Source organism: Saccostrea cucullata, unplaced genomic scaffold (assembly GCF_032062105.1).
Source record: "Saccostrea cucullata isolate Sc308-1 unplaced genomic scaffold, CSIRO_AGI_Scuc_v1 ctg75, whole genome shotgun sequence".
Lineage (NCBI taxonomy): Eukaryota > Metazoa > Mollusca > Bivalvia > Ostreida > Ostreidae > Saccostrea > Saccostrea cuccullata.
In genome coordinates, this window is record NW_026940114.1 from 227,693 (window position 1) to 240,856 (window position 13,164).

Below are 13,164 nucleotides of genomic sequence, written 5' to 3' on the forward strand. Positions count from 1 at the left end.
GTGGTAAGATCCCTTGTGCGCATTTATAACAATAGCCATATAAGGCAAACAAGGGTTTGTCAGTGTAGATGATAATGCACACTTTTTACCAGCGAATCGGTCACTAGAGAGCTCTAATTTTTGCCGAAAAGCATAAGATAAATTGTTATTTTAACACCCCCTCCTTTAGCCAACCTTTTTCTGTTAAAAATCGTGAAAGTCTTTCAGAAAGGTCTGGAAACATTTATTACAGGACATGTTAATTAAAGAAACACGCTATAGCAATATCATGTTTACTGCCAATTTTATTTATAAAACCGGTTCTACCCTATAACCTTTGAATAGATCAACCTAAACCACGTGTCTTGAATTTAAATCACAATAACATTAGTAGGGGTGCTGAGGATTTAAACGGACAATATCCGTGAAGTATTTTTGGCTGGCTGTCTCTAAAAAAAAATAAAAAATATCAATTAAAATATTTCAGTTACATTTCATGTTCAAGAGATCGTGATCTCCTCCTACAAAGGATTCTACATAATGTTTTTCTATTTGCGTCTGTTAAAAATCCTACGCAAAAGCACTTTAATTCAGTGACCCGCTTTTCTCTGCTCAGTTGAAGGGTGAAATAAGTTTTATTTTTAAAAACCAAGTTTATTATGATAGAAATATGTACGATATAGATGGATGACCATTGACGGGGTTATGCGGATGCTTTAAATTATGAGCACTGCGATAGCAGATCTTCTGAGTATAAACCAATCTCAATGTATATGTATTGGGATAGTTGGTATCTTAGTAGTATCTACGGATTCTGGGGAAATTGTGAATTTCATGCTCCCTTTCGCGGAGGGGTGAGATACTTAGATGATATATCGCCAAGATCATCAGAACCTCTATACTCCTGGGCGGTTTAATCAAACTATATGCATGGATATGATTAAGGTTGTTTTCAACTGAGAATGTTCAATTTACCTTTTTTTCTCCTGATAAAAGAACAAAATGCTGTCATAAAACTTAACTTACTAAAGATTTAAGATCTTCCATGCTTAGTCAAACAAACAATTCAAAAATCTTAAGTTAACGTATTTGAAAATTTTAAATGAACATGGAAAAATTATATGTACTTTAAAATTAATTCACTTCATAATTTGTCATAGAGAGCGTAACTGCGAAAGTTGTTGTCACTGTATTCATCTGTTTAGCACGTTTTCTTCAGGAAAATTCTGGTTTTTTTTGGAATGAAAAAAATGACGGGCGGGTTCAAAGGGGTACTTAATTAGTCTAGATAATTCTTTCTTCTATCTTTTACGGTAGAAGCTCTCTCATTTCTCAAGTCTAGTACATCAAAGTTGTGCAAATTACTTGGATTTTGATTTCATTTTTTTTTATTAACGAGCAAAGTACCGGACATCAAACTTACTGAATACATGTTTATTTTCGCCCCAGACCGTCGGAGGCAGGGCAACAAACTTGAAAAGTATATAATATTATTTTTTTTTTAAAAGGAATAAATGGACAAAATTCATCTTCTCAGGAACAGCAAAGCCATGAATAATCATAGTATTCATACGGAAGTATCCTTTAGTAGTGTAGTTCCAACTTTGTCCATACCATTTCGCGGGGGTGGGGTATAGGGGCGATCAATGTTTACCAGAGGCTAAAGTGGAAATGTGCTGATAAATGTCAGTAGGGTCATATCGACGCAGATGAGCGTTAATGCCAAAAGGCTTAAAGGCTTCTTGTTTATATTTATTTATTTGAAAAACACCATTACTGTTCACATAAAAGAAAACACGATTTACTGTTCGAGTGACGTATTTTCACTTAATTGTCATAGAAAGACTTGATCATATCTGGATTCAATTTATATTTGGTTCTCCTTGTTATGTATGAAATTCGTTAACTACGTTTCAGGAAAATGTCCAAGTAAGCTTGTAATTTATTTTTAATGTTTCCAAAAATTTTTATTCACCATTTATATGAGTTTATAATCTCTAATCTCTGACGCCTAGGCTAAATATTGGATTTATTTGCATTATTATAAAAAAATATATACAGCAGCTGACCCGGAATAGAGCACACGAAATAAAGTTGTGTGAATCTCTTATACGCAACTCCTCCCATACCACTGAATAAAATTTAATGATAACTTCACAGATTCTTTTTTTCATAATTCAATTGTGACCTCCGATTTTTTCCTTTTTTGATCTGACACTTATTTTGGGTCTCCCAGAGCAAATTATGGACTTTGCCATTAAAACCATCTGGGAGGCGGGGGTATCATTGAGTGAGCTCATTGCTCTCAGTTCCTCTAGTTTTTACTAAATTTGAAAGATTGTCTCCCTGTTTGAAGGATTTAGCATAGCCATGTGTCTTGTCCGTGAAACTCGGATAATGTGAGGTCGTGTTTGAGCTAAAATTTATGCTAATGTTTGCAATTGAGCCAAAATTTATGCTAAGTTTTCATAGGAATAGTTTTTAAAATTTATATTTAAAGTTGGGGACTTTTTCGCCTGTTATTCGCTAAATAAAAGGTATGTCCGTCTCTCTGTCTGAAACCCCTAGCTTCCACATGATATCTCTTCAAGTCCGTGGCCTTTGCAATGGATTTTTTTTTCCTTATAATTCCGTAAACAACAAAACCCTTAGGGAGAAAAAAACGAATTACATGTATGTGTTATAAGTGTTTTACATAGGGTTACAGATGCTTGTAACTTGCGTCTAAGAGGAACGCTTACTTTGTGAGCCTAACAGGAAATGACCATATAAAGTGTTACATTCCAATCTCATGGTACAATTACACTAGAACAATAACACTAAGACGTTTTTTTACATCAAATATTTGTTGCCTTTTGATGATGAATGCATTTCTAAAATGCTCCTTTTGGATTATTCTAAATTGTCACATTTATCATTTCCAGTTATCCAGAGGTATGTATTCATACAGATAGGTCTAAATTAAAGAAAATCAGTATAGACAATGAGGAAGCAGCTCTATGTATTTAATCCCTCTCTTTCATATTAATCAAAGTTCATTTATTATCTTATATACAGTTACATGTATTATTTTTAAGTCTAGCTAAAGATTGAGCTCTCTGATTGAGAAAATGCGAATCATAGGTATCAAAAAAAGTAATTTAATTTTACCGTACATGCAAGGCCAATCCAATTTCTTGACGTAAGAAAAAGTTTAATCTGCTTACAAAGACTGACATATCGATAACATAGACGGGGAAATCTCATATTTTTGAGAAATTACATTGTAAATGCTCTTTATATATATTTTTTTTTATTGGGAAGGGGGATTATCCACACCTCAGATTCCTGTGACAAAAAACCGTCGCCGTAAATCGAATTTGTAATTTTCTTGTTTGTCTGATTTTCAACCACAGAACTCTTGTTCTACAGCTAAAATAGCTTTAATGTTTATTTTATGTAATCTTCATGGCCCCGCCATCGAAGATTCGGGGGTATATAGTTTTTCTCGTGTCTGTCTGTCTTTCGGTCTGTCCGCAAAATCTTTTACCTTACCCATAACTTTTGATTTAATACTCAGTAGTGGAACTAAACTGTGACTTTTATATTTGACATGTGTATTCCTTGTGACAAGAGCCCTTTCTTTGGGTACTACAAAATATGACCTTGGACACTTACCCCAAAATTAAAAACTTTTACTTTGGCCATATTTTTGAACGGTAGAGTCGAGGAGTTTCATACTTCACATATCATGATATGCATTTTTTTGACATGACCTTCCATTGTTTTTCAAAAAATCTTATCTTTTGACCTTGAAGATTTACGTACTTGTAAAAAACAACCTCCGCCATAACTTTTGAACGGTAAGGGCTAGGGCTTTCATACTTCACAAATGTAATTCTTGTGAGAGGACCTTTTATTGGATGCAATTATTTTGACTCTTTGATCTTGACCTTTTTAAAAACAAATCTCGACCATAACTTTTGAAGGATTAGGGTCAATCCTTGTGACAAGACCTTACACTGGATTCCAACAACTTTGACTTTAGAGTTTGATCTCCTTTTTAAAAAAGTTTAACCTTGGCCATAACTTTTGAACGGTTAGGGCTAAGGCTTCATACTTCACATATGTAATTCTTGTGACAAGACCCTTTTTTAAAACTAACAACCTTGACCCTGGGGTTTGATCTGCCTTACTTTATGTCGCAAAATTTATCTTTGGTCATAACTTTTGAACAGGTGGTGCTAGTGCTTTCATATTTCACAGTTGTATTTCTTGTTAGAAGACCTTACTTTGGGTACCAAAATATTTCATTTGCATTTAAGATAAGTCTAATATTCGCTATGTTGCCATACGGGGGCATCAGTGTCTCACAAACGCATCTTGTTTTTCATGGAGTAGAATCGCAAAGCGCATATAGCATACACCCCTGGGTCTCAAATGAAGTTTTCAACCACTTTTTCTCCGTTTGCACTTAAATATGCAGACTTGAAATTTGATATTTTTTTGTAGAGTATGAACTCAGAATAGAGGAAGCTGGGTCGGATTTGGTGAATCCATTTCGATGTGATATAAAGAAAGGAGAAGAGGTGTGTACATGTATAATCTGAAAGAGGGAAAAAGTGGTAAATTTTAAATGAAGAACTTGGTACGGCTAAAAATGTACATTATTAATGGATCTACAGAAAAAAATAAATATTTGCAATGTTAATTCCTTCTTTTTCATACGTAGAAAACACGTAATGTAGTGCGGTAAATCTTTAATGATGAGCAATATACGTATAAACATAAAATTGTAGATCTCTATTTTTTTCCTACACAGATTATATGGAAGAAAGATAATATTGAAGTGATCTTCATTGGCAATGCCCTGATTACAACAGATAAAAGGATTACAGTTAACAAAGATTCTTCTACAGATCGAAGTTTGAAAATAAGAAATTTGAAAACTTACGATGAGGGTAAATATGTGTGTAGAAACAGGGACACTCAAGCCATCATTAGTGAATATCACCTCATATTAAAAGGTAAGAACTTCAATCAGATTAAAACCAGCTGTTCTGATACGCTAAACGTAAAGCGGTTACGGATCAGAACAGCTGATTTTAATAGCATTATAAGAGTAGGAACTGTATATAGATCATATTTATATTTTCAGATACACTGTTACTTGTATAAGATTATTGTACATATTTGCTTATTGTCAAACGTATCTATTTTAGCCTGAAACATCAAACTATTGCAACACAACTTCTTTTGTAATAAATAAATTCTAGAATGCAGAAATTAAATAAAAATCTAACAGAATCAAACGATGAAAAAGCATTATTTAGGGTTTGTACATAAATTTCCTTAAAAAATTAATAGAGAAAAGGGGATAACTCTTGTAGTTTTAGTAAATTTGGTACTTTTTTAACTTCAAGAAAGAAGACATGAATAATAAAATTTATAGACGCAATAGCCTTTAGGACATTTTTATCTAAGATTTTTTAACAGATGTCGAGGCTCCATTCATAGTGACGATAATTACAGCCGAAATAACTGCAAATGTCTAATAATAATCCTAACATACTGATTATTATTTAATAACCAGAAGTCTCTGTCGAGACTGTAGCTCCACTGGTTTAAACTTATAAAAAAGGAAGAGAAACAAGAGGCCCAGGGGCCACATCGCTCACCTGAGAAACTGGCTAGGTAAAAGCAAATATCAGTTTAGTATTGAAAAGTTTAAATATAAAAGTGGGTTCAATTCGGTGGAGCCGGGAGGGGGTGGTATTTGAACAAACGTAAATCTACACTTCCTATGGATGTTTTTGAATTGATAAGACACATAATTCCATTGCTGTTTATAAGTTGAAAATTATTAATGATATAGCCTTTATTTTCCTTTGTTATAATTCTCCTGATTGATCTTGATTTGAACAAAGAATGAGTGCACTTAAACCATGAGAGTTGGATCCCGGTGTTTTGCGCAAAATAAAATCAAGAATTTCATTAAATTTATGTTTTATAGGTATTAAACAATGTCTTAGGTTTTGGTATATTATATTACATGAAAGTACTAAATAATGCCGAGCGACACTAGCTTTTGAGGCGGGGGTCTAACAGTTTTGTCACTTTTCTATTGTTATTCATATACCAGTTTTCAACGACATTGTTTACATCGAACCGCCACTTGACCATTGGTCTTATTTGCACAGAATGTGAATTTTAATTTTAAATTTATACATATCCAAAGGAAAATGTTGGCCAAGTTGGTGATTTCGATGAACGGGGTTGCCTTTGTTACTAAAAATCGAAATTTCTTTGAAAAACATTTAAAACGCTACTCCTCCTACAGTTTTAGTCTGATTTCAATATATCTTGGCACACAAGTAGACCACACTAAGATACATAATTCTGTGTATCAGTTTTTTGATTTCGATGAACGGTGTTGCCTTGGTTACTAAAAATAGAAATGTCTGTGAAATACTTTCAAAATGCTTCTCCAAATACAGTTTGAGTCTGATTATAATATAACTTGGCATGCAAGCAGACTACTCTGAGATACTTAATTAACAGTTTTGTGATTTTGATTTTGATGATTTATGTTGCCATAGTTATTCAAATTAAAAATTATGTAAAATTTTATTAAAATCTACTCCTACAGTTGTAGTCTCATTGCAATCTTGCCTCAAAAGAGACGTTATCAAGGATCATTATTCTACTTATTGCTTTTGTAAAGTTCTAAGTCCCAACTGCTACTTTTCTCTTTCTTTATTATAAGTATAAACCAGTAGAGCTACAGTCTCGGCAGAGACTTCTGGTGTGAAAAAGTCTCCAAACTACCGTCGAGTTCTCCACTAAATTAACAGGTCCACGAGTGTCAACAATTTATATTGTTTACATTCCACATCCATGCGATTTAAATGTTTCCGCCTATTTGCGGGTATCTTAATTCGATAGTGGTCCCGTTGAAATTTCCGGAATTTAAGACGTATAAAGTTCTTTTCAATGGCATTGTCTAAAATTACAGAAATATGTATGACAAAAAATTCAAGGCATAGATATAAAAAAATATGCTTGCACAATAATCATAGATTAACTTAGCGATATATTGTAATGCAAAGATTAAAAGCCGAAAAGGTTCCAAATGACGTACTAAAGTGCACTCATTCTTTAAATCTATATTACCTATTTTGAGGCTTTTATATTCATGATCAATCACGACTTTGTTGTTCTTGTGAAAAATTTTAACGATTTTCCAATGCATCCCTACGTAAAACCTTGATCACCCATTTTGGCCCCACTCTACCCCTGCGTGCCATGATTTGAACAAACTTGAGTCTACACCAAACAAGGATGCTTTCATATACAGCGTAAATATCACCAATTGCAGCTTTGCTGTTCTTGAGAAAATATTCCTATGTATTCCTACTTAATCCCCCATAATAGCCCCATCCTTAAGTTGCCCCAGGGGTCATGATTTGAACAAATTTAAATCTACACTACAGAGGATGCTTCCGTATAAATATGACCAATCATGGCTTTGCTTTTCTTGAGAACATTTTTAAAAGATTTTCCCTATGTATTCCTATGTAAACCTTTGATCCCTCAACCTATCCCCGAGGGTCAGGATTTGAACAAATTTAAATCTTCATTACCAGAGGGTGCCTCTACATGAGTTTCATCTTTCCTGGCCCAATGGTTCTTGAAAAATAATTTTTTTTAAATTCTCCTATGAATTCCTATGTTATTTAACTTTGATATCTCATTGTGGCCCCACCCTTCCCCCGGGGGTCATGACTTGAAGAAACTGGAATCTACACTTCACGAAGATGCTTCCAGATGAGTTTCATTTTTCCTGGTTCAATGGTTCTGGAGAAGATTTTAATTTGAATGTACACTACATGGTAATGCTTCCACATGAGCTTCAACTTTCCTGGCGAAGTGGTTCGTGAGAAGAAGATTTCAAAGATTTGTCTAATGTATTCCTATGTTAAACTTCGATACCCCGTTGTGGCCCCACCTTTCCACGGGGGTCATGTCAGATTTAAAAACTTGAATCTACACTATATGAGGATGCCTCCACATGAGTTTCACCTTTCCTGGCCCAGTGGTTATTGAGAAGGAGATTTTTAAAATATAACATTAATTTTTCACTAATTCATAATTATCTCCCCTTTGAAGAGGGCGTTGCCCTTCACTTGAACAAAATTAAATCCCCTTTACCCAAATATACTTTGTTTCAAGTTTGGTTGAATTGGTGCAGTGGTTCTTGAGAGGAAGTTAAAATGCGAAAAGTTTACAACGGCGACGAAAGTTTTGATCAGAAAAAACTCTCTTGAGTCTTTGGCTCGGGTGAGCTAAAAAGCATTTGGGACTTTGCAACAACATGAATTGACCGATAAAAAATTAAAGTAACGTTTTCTTTTTTGGAATAAAACAGCAATACCTGAGATACCTAGATATAGCGGAGATAGAGTGAACGTCAGGGAACATGATACAACTCATTTATGGTGCAATGCGACGGGAATTCCACAACCTACCGTCACGTGGTATGCCATGGAAGTTACAAATCAACAGGAAGAACTGTTTAGAGGTATCTTGATTATAAATAAATTAAATTAATAGATAAAATAAAGTAAATAAAGAAATGATAAATAACATCGTCGGAAACCCACGGGTGATCTCGTCTTTACTTATCATAAATAAGTAAAGACGAGATCACCCATGGGTTTCCGACGATGGATAAATAAATAAAATAAATTAACAAATAAATTGTTGATTGCACATCATCACTTGCAAATGTGAATCTACTACGTGTTTCTGTTCTCAACTCGTCTGTTTTATGAGAATTTATTATTGGTATCAATTGTCATGGTGGTACGAAATCTCTCTGTTCACTCGTATTAATGTTGCTCCAACTCATTTTTTTTTCAAGTTCAGTTTATTCTCCCAAACTAAAATATTGGTACATGGGGTACAATAAAACATACATTTCAAACAAACTGGTCAAAGGTACAAAAAATATAATATATAGAATACAAAATATGTTACAAAATGAAAAAGAGGGGGAAACAGACAATAACAGAGTAAGTAAAATATCAAGGAGGACAGACAGTGTCATAAACTTGTTTAGTTTTACATAATTTTTTTCAGAATTTATTCATTTTGAGTTGACATAAGTTCTGTAAATTTAATAATATTCGGTCTATTAGAATAATAATTACCTAGGTATATTTTCTTTTAATACATTATCCAAAGCTTTGCATTCTATAATATACTGAAATTCATTAGCAATTTTTTGACCATTATTATAAAGTGTACAAAGTCTTTCAGAAAGCGGTATACCACACCACTTCTACTGGTAAATGATGATTTCTGGTGCGAAATTTTAACATTATTTTTCTAAATTTAGGGGATTATTTACGAAGATGGTTTTCAAATCCAAAGTTCTGTTTAAAAATTCTGTAATTTTTTCCTTTTGGGGAATTATTTATATAACTGAACCAATTTTGAATAAGTTGATTTTGTAGTATTTGCTTAACAGTAGCACTTGAAAAGAAATGTATCAGGGTATTTAGTTAAATACTAACAATTATAGCATAGCTTGCGGGGCACAATTGGACAAAAAGACATTTCAGCTATTCAATTAATTAATAAGATGATTTGTTTGTACAAATGAAAAAGGTGCATAATTGTCCAAGTTTATTAAATAATTATAAAATCAGTTTATCTATCATAAAGCTAATATATCGCAAACATATAAAGCAAAATTGTTTGACAAATTCTGTTAATGTACAATAAATCATCTTTCGATGTGAATAATGTCTTGAATACTATAGTTAACTTAAAACCGCACTTACCTTTTTAACACCAAATTCCTTTGGAGTTATGTAAACTAAAACAGACGATACCGCCGCTTTTGACTTCGAATACAGTTATTTGACCAGTTCCGAATAAGAAACCGATTCGGCGGTGCTGTAAATATACGAGGCATTATTTCAAAATCAAGTTTTTCTGTCAAACGTAGTTCAATGACCTGTGGAATTAGATATTGTTTCATAAAAGTTCCGCCATCCCCTCCCCCCCCCCAAAAAAAATATGTTTAGCAAGTTAAGGTACTCATTTAACCAGTTCCGAATGAGCCAACGAGTTCCGAATACCCTAGCAGTTCCTTCCCATTCAATTCGACCTTAAATTAAAAAAAATATCCGTCTCACACATATCCATTGGCATGCCCAAGAAAAGTGAAAATAATTGCTTACAAGTAAGTTATTTGTATTTCAAAAGGATAAAGAGAAACTATGGGGTACTGTTAGCACTGAGCTCACTGCAATGATATCCCACGTCTCCTCTATGATTATGATAACAAAGTCCATGTTTTTACTTCCCAGAGAACTTTTGATATAGTTGTTTATTTCTTAATTGTCCCCCGCTTTCGCGAAAGCGAGGGGACATTAAATCTCATTCGTCTGTCTGTCCGTCAGTCTGTCCGTCCGTCCGTCACAAAAACTTTAACCTTGCCCATAACTTTTGATTTAGTGGAACTATGACTTTCATATTTCATATATATATTCTTTGTGACAAAACCTTTCTTTGGGTACCACCAAATTTAACCTTTTGACCTTTACCTTCGAGTTTGACCCACTTTTACACAAAAATTCCAAACTTTTACTTTGGCCATAACTTTTAAATGGTAGGTACTAGGACTTTCATATTTCACATATGTATTCTTTGTAGCAAGACATTTTATTGGATATCAAAAACTTTGACGATTTCCGTACTTATGAAAAAACTTTAACCTTGACCATAACTTTTGAATGGTAAGAGCTAGGGCTTTCATACTTCACATATATAATTCTTGTGAGAAGACCTTTCATTGAATAACAATAACTTTGCCCCTTGGACCTTGACCTTGGACTTTGACCTACTTTTCAAAAACTTTTACCTTGGCCACAACTTTTGAACAGTAGATACCAGGACTTTCATATTTCACATATGTATTATTTGTGGTAAGACCTTTCATTACCAACAACCTTGACCTTTTGACCTTAACCTTGGAGATTTCTGTTCTTATGATGAAACTTTATCCTTGACCATAACTTTTGAATGGTAAGGGCTTTCATACTTCACATATGTAATCCTTTTGAGAAGACTTTTCATTGGATACCAAGAACGTTAACTCTTTGACCTTGACCTTGGAGTTCAGTGATGATTACTAAATAGAAGACTTATGATAGGGCGTTCATATTAGACACAAAATCTCACCCAAAAAGACACCGAAAGCGGGGGATCACAATTCTTTGAATTTGCTTGTTGTACTTGGTGATATATCTGACACTTACAAAGACTATAGGTTTCCCATCCTCTTATGATGATAACTGTTATTAATTCAAATTCTTACCCAACAGCCCAAAATATTTTGGAAGATTGCTTTTCAATAGGTATACTGATAAATGTTGTGAAGTAAAAGGTTTTTTGATTAAATGTATATTTTCTTTATTTTATTTAATTACGTATAAAACTGTTTACTGAAAAAGTATGATTTTTATGTTTGGTTATGTCTCCCATCTTCAAAAATATTATGGCAACTTATTATAATACTGATTATTTTTGGGGGGGGGGATAACTGGTAAATTTGAACTACTTGTATGTTACAGAGGCGTAGTCACAAACTTAAAAGTGGGGGGGGGGGGGGGGGGGCTCAACCCCAAAAATTATTTTAAAACCCCAAAAAAAAAAAAAAAAAAATTAAAAGTGGGGGGGGGGGGGGCTCAAGTCCAGAAATTCTTTGACATGATTATGATAACAAAAAAAAAAAAAAAAAAAGGCTTAAAAGTGGGGGGGGGGCTCAAGTCAAAGGCTTAAAAGTGGGGGGTGGGGGGGCTCAAGTCCAGAAATTCTTTGAAAAGCAAAAAAAAAAAACTAAAGTTCCCCAAACTCGAAAATCCTATTTCGTGGATACCAAAAACTTTGACCTTTTGACCTTGACCTTGGGGGGGGGGGGGGGGTAGTGGCCAACTTTTTTTTCAAAGGCAATGTACTTTCAATTTCAATTTTTCTACACAATTTTATTACTATGTATTATTATTACCTCAAAATAGCTGTGATTTTGTTCTTCATTAAAAAGTGGGGGGGGGGGGCACAGACATAATCCTTTTCTTGCCCCCCAGTATATCTTTATTTTATTTAAAGTGGGGGGGCTAGTGCCCCCGCTGCCCCCCCTGTGACTACGCCTATGTCAGTTAGATGAAAATGAATGCAATTCTTGTACTTTAAACGTTACATGTGTTATATACAGATATTGGAATAAGAGGTAGCATGCTTGGGATTCACAATGTTTCAAGGTTCTGTGCGACTAAGTTCCAATGTCGAGCAACCAATAATTACAGGGATAAGGCTGCTGTACAGAACATAACTCTCAATGTCAAATGTGAGTATTACCGCCAGTACTAGCAGAAGATTGTTCACAAATACTCATTAGTTTTTCATGTCTCTTGGTAACTTTTTTTTTTCAAAATATTCATTTTCGTAGCTAGCCTTCTAAAGTATTTTATTAATTTCTAAACCTTTTATTCCAGTTTTGCCTGATGTTCAAATAAAAACTAAGCTCAACGAAGGAAATTTTAAGGTTGTATCATCTTTTGCTGGAAAAAGAGCAGATAAAGTAGAACTGGTGTGTGACGTTTTAGCCAATCCGTTAACAACTGTCACGTGGTACAGAGACGAAGTAGAAATAGGGAGATACTCGTCAGGAGAGACTAAACCAAAACGAAATGACAAGGACACGAACAACTATGTGTACGAATTGTCCAATATCCAGATAAATCAAAGGGAGCCCAGATTTTTGTCTTTTCCACTAAAATTCACTTTAGATGCCAAGTATACATTTTCTAGGTACAGATGTGTTGTACTGAATGAACTAGGTTCAGAAGAAAATTCTGTAAACGCTGTGCCTAAGCAAAATTAAATTATTCGAAAAAGGTGGCTTTCCCTATCTGCTGTTGATATATAAATTGTTTCTACAGTAAAATGAAAGAAAAATAAACATTTTTAAAAAAAATCCTATACAGATTAATATTTTGATTTGTATTTAAATAGTTTATTTGTTGTATAACTCCCTCTTGAACATTTTTTCACTGATATGAAAATGCCCTCTACTCCTTTTTTACTCGGGACTCAGGGTCGTTGAGTAGTGAGGGATTTTTTTTGTGCCAGTAC

At 33.9% G+C, this 13,164-nt stretch overlaps 1 protein-coding gene across 1 annotated transcript; it reads left to right on the plus strand.

Annotated features, from left to right (window-relative positions):
• The first annotated feature begins 2,783 nt into the window (after positions 1 to 2,783).
• On the plus strand, positions 2,784 to 12,951 carry LOC134254826 (neurotrimin-like). The gene is made up of 6 exons (XM_062737358.1): positions 2,784 to 2,913; positions 4,471 to 4,547; positions 4,781 to 4,985; positions 8,387 to 8,539; positions 12,245 to 12,376; positions 12,525 to 12,951. Exons 1-6 carry the CDS (start codon positions 2,838 to 2,840, stop codon positions 12,911 to 12,913), a joined length of 1,032 nt encoding a protein of 343 aa, XP_062593342.1. The 5' UTR covers positions 2,784 to 2,837; the 3' UTR covers positions 12,914 to 12,951.
• Positions 12,952 to 13,164: the final 213 nt, after the last annotated feature.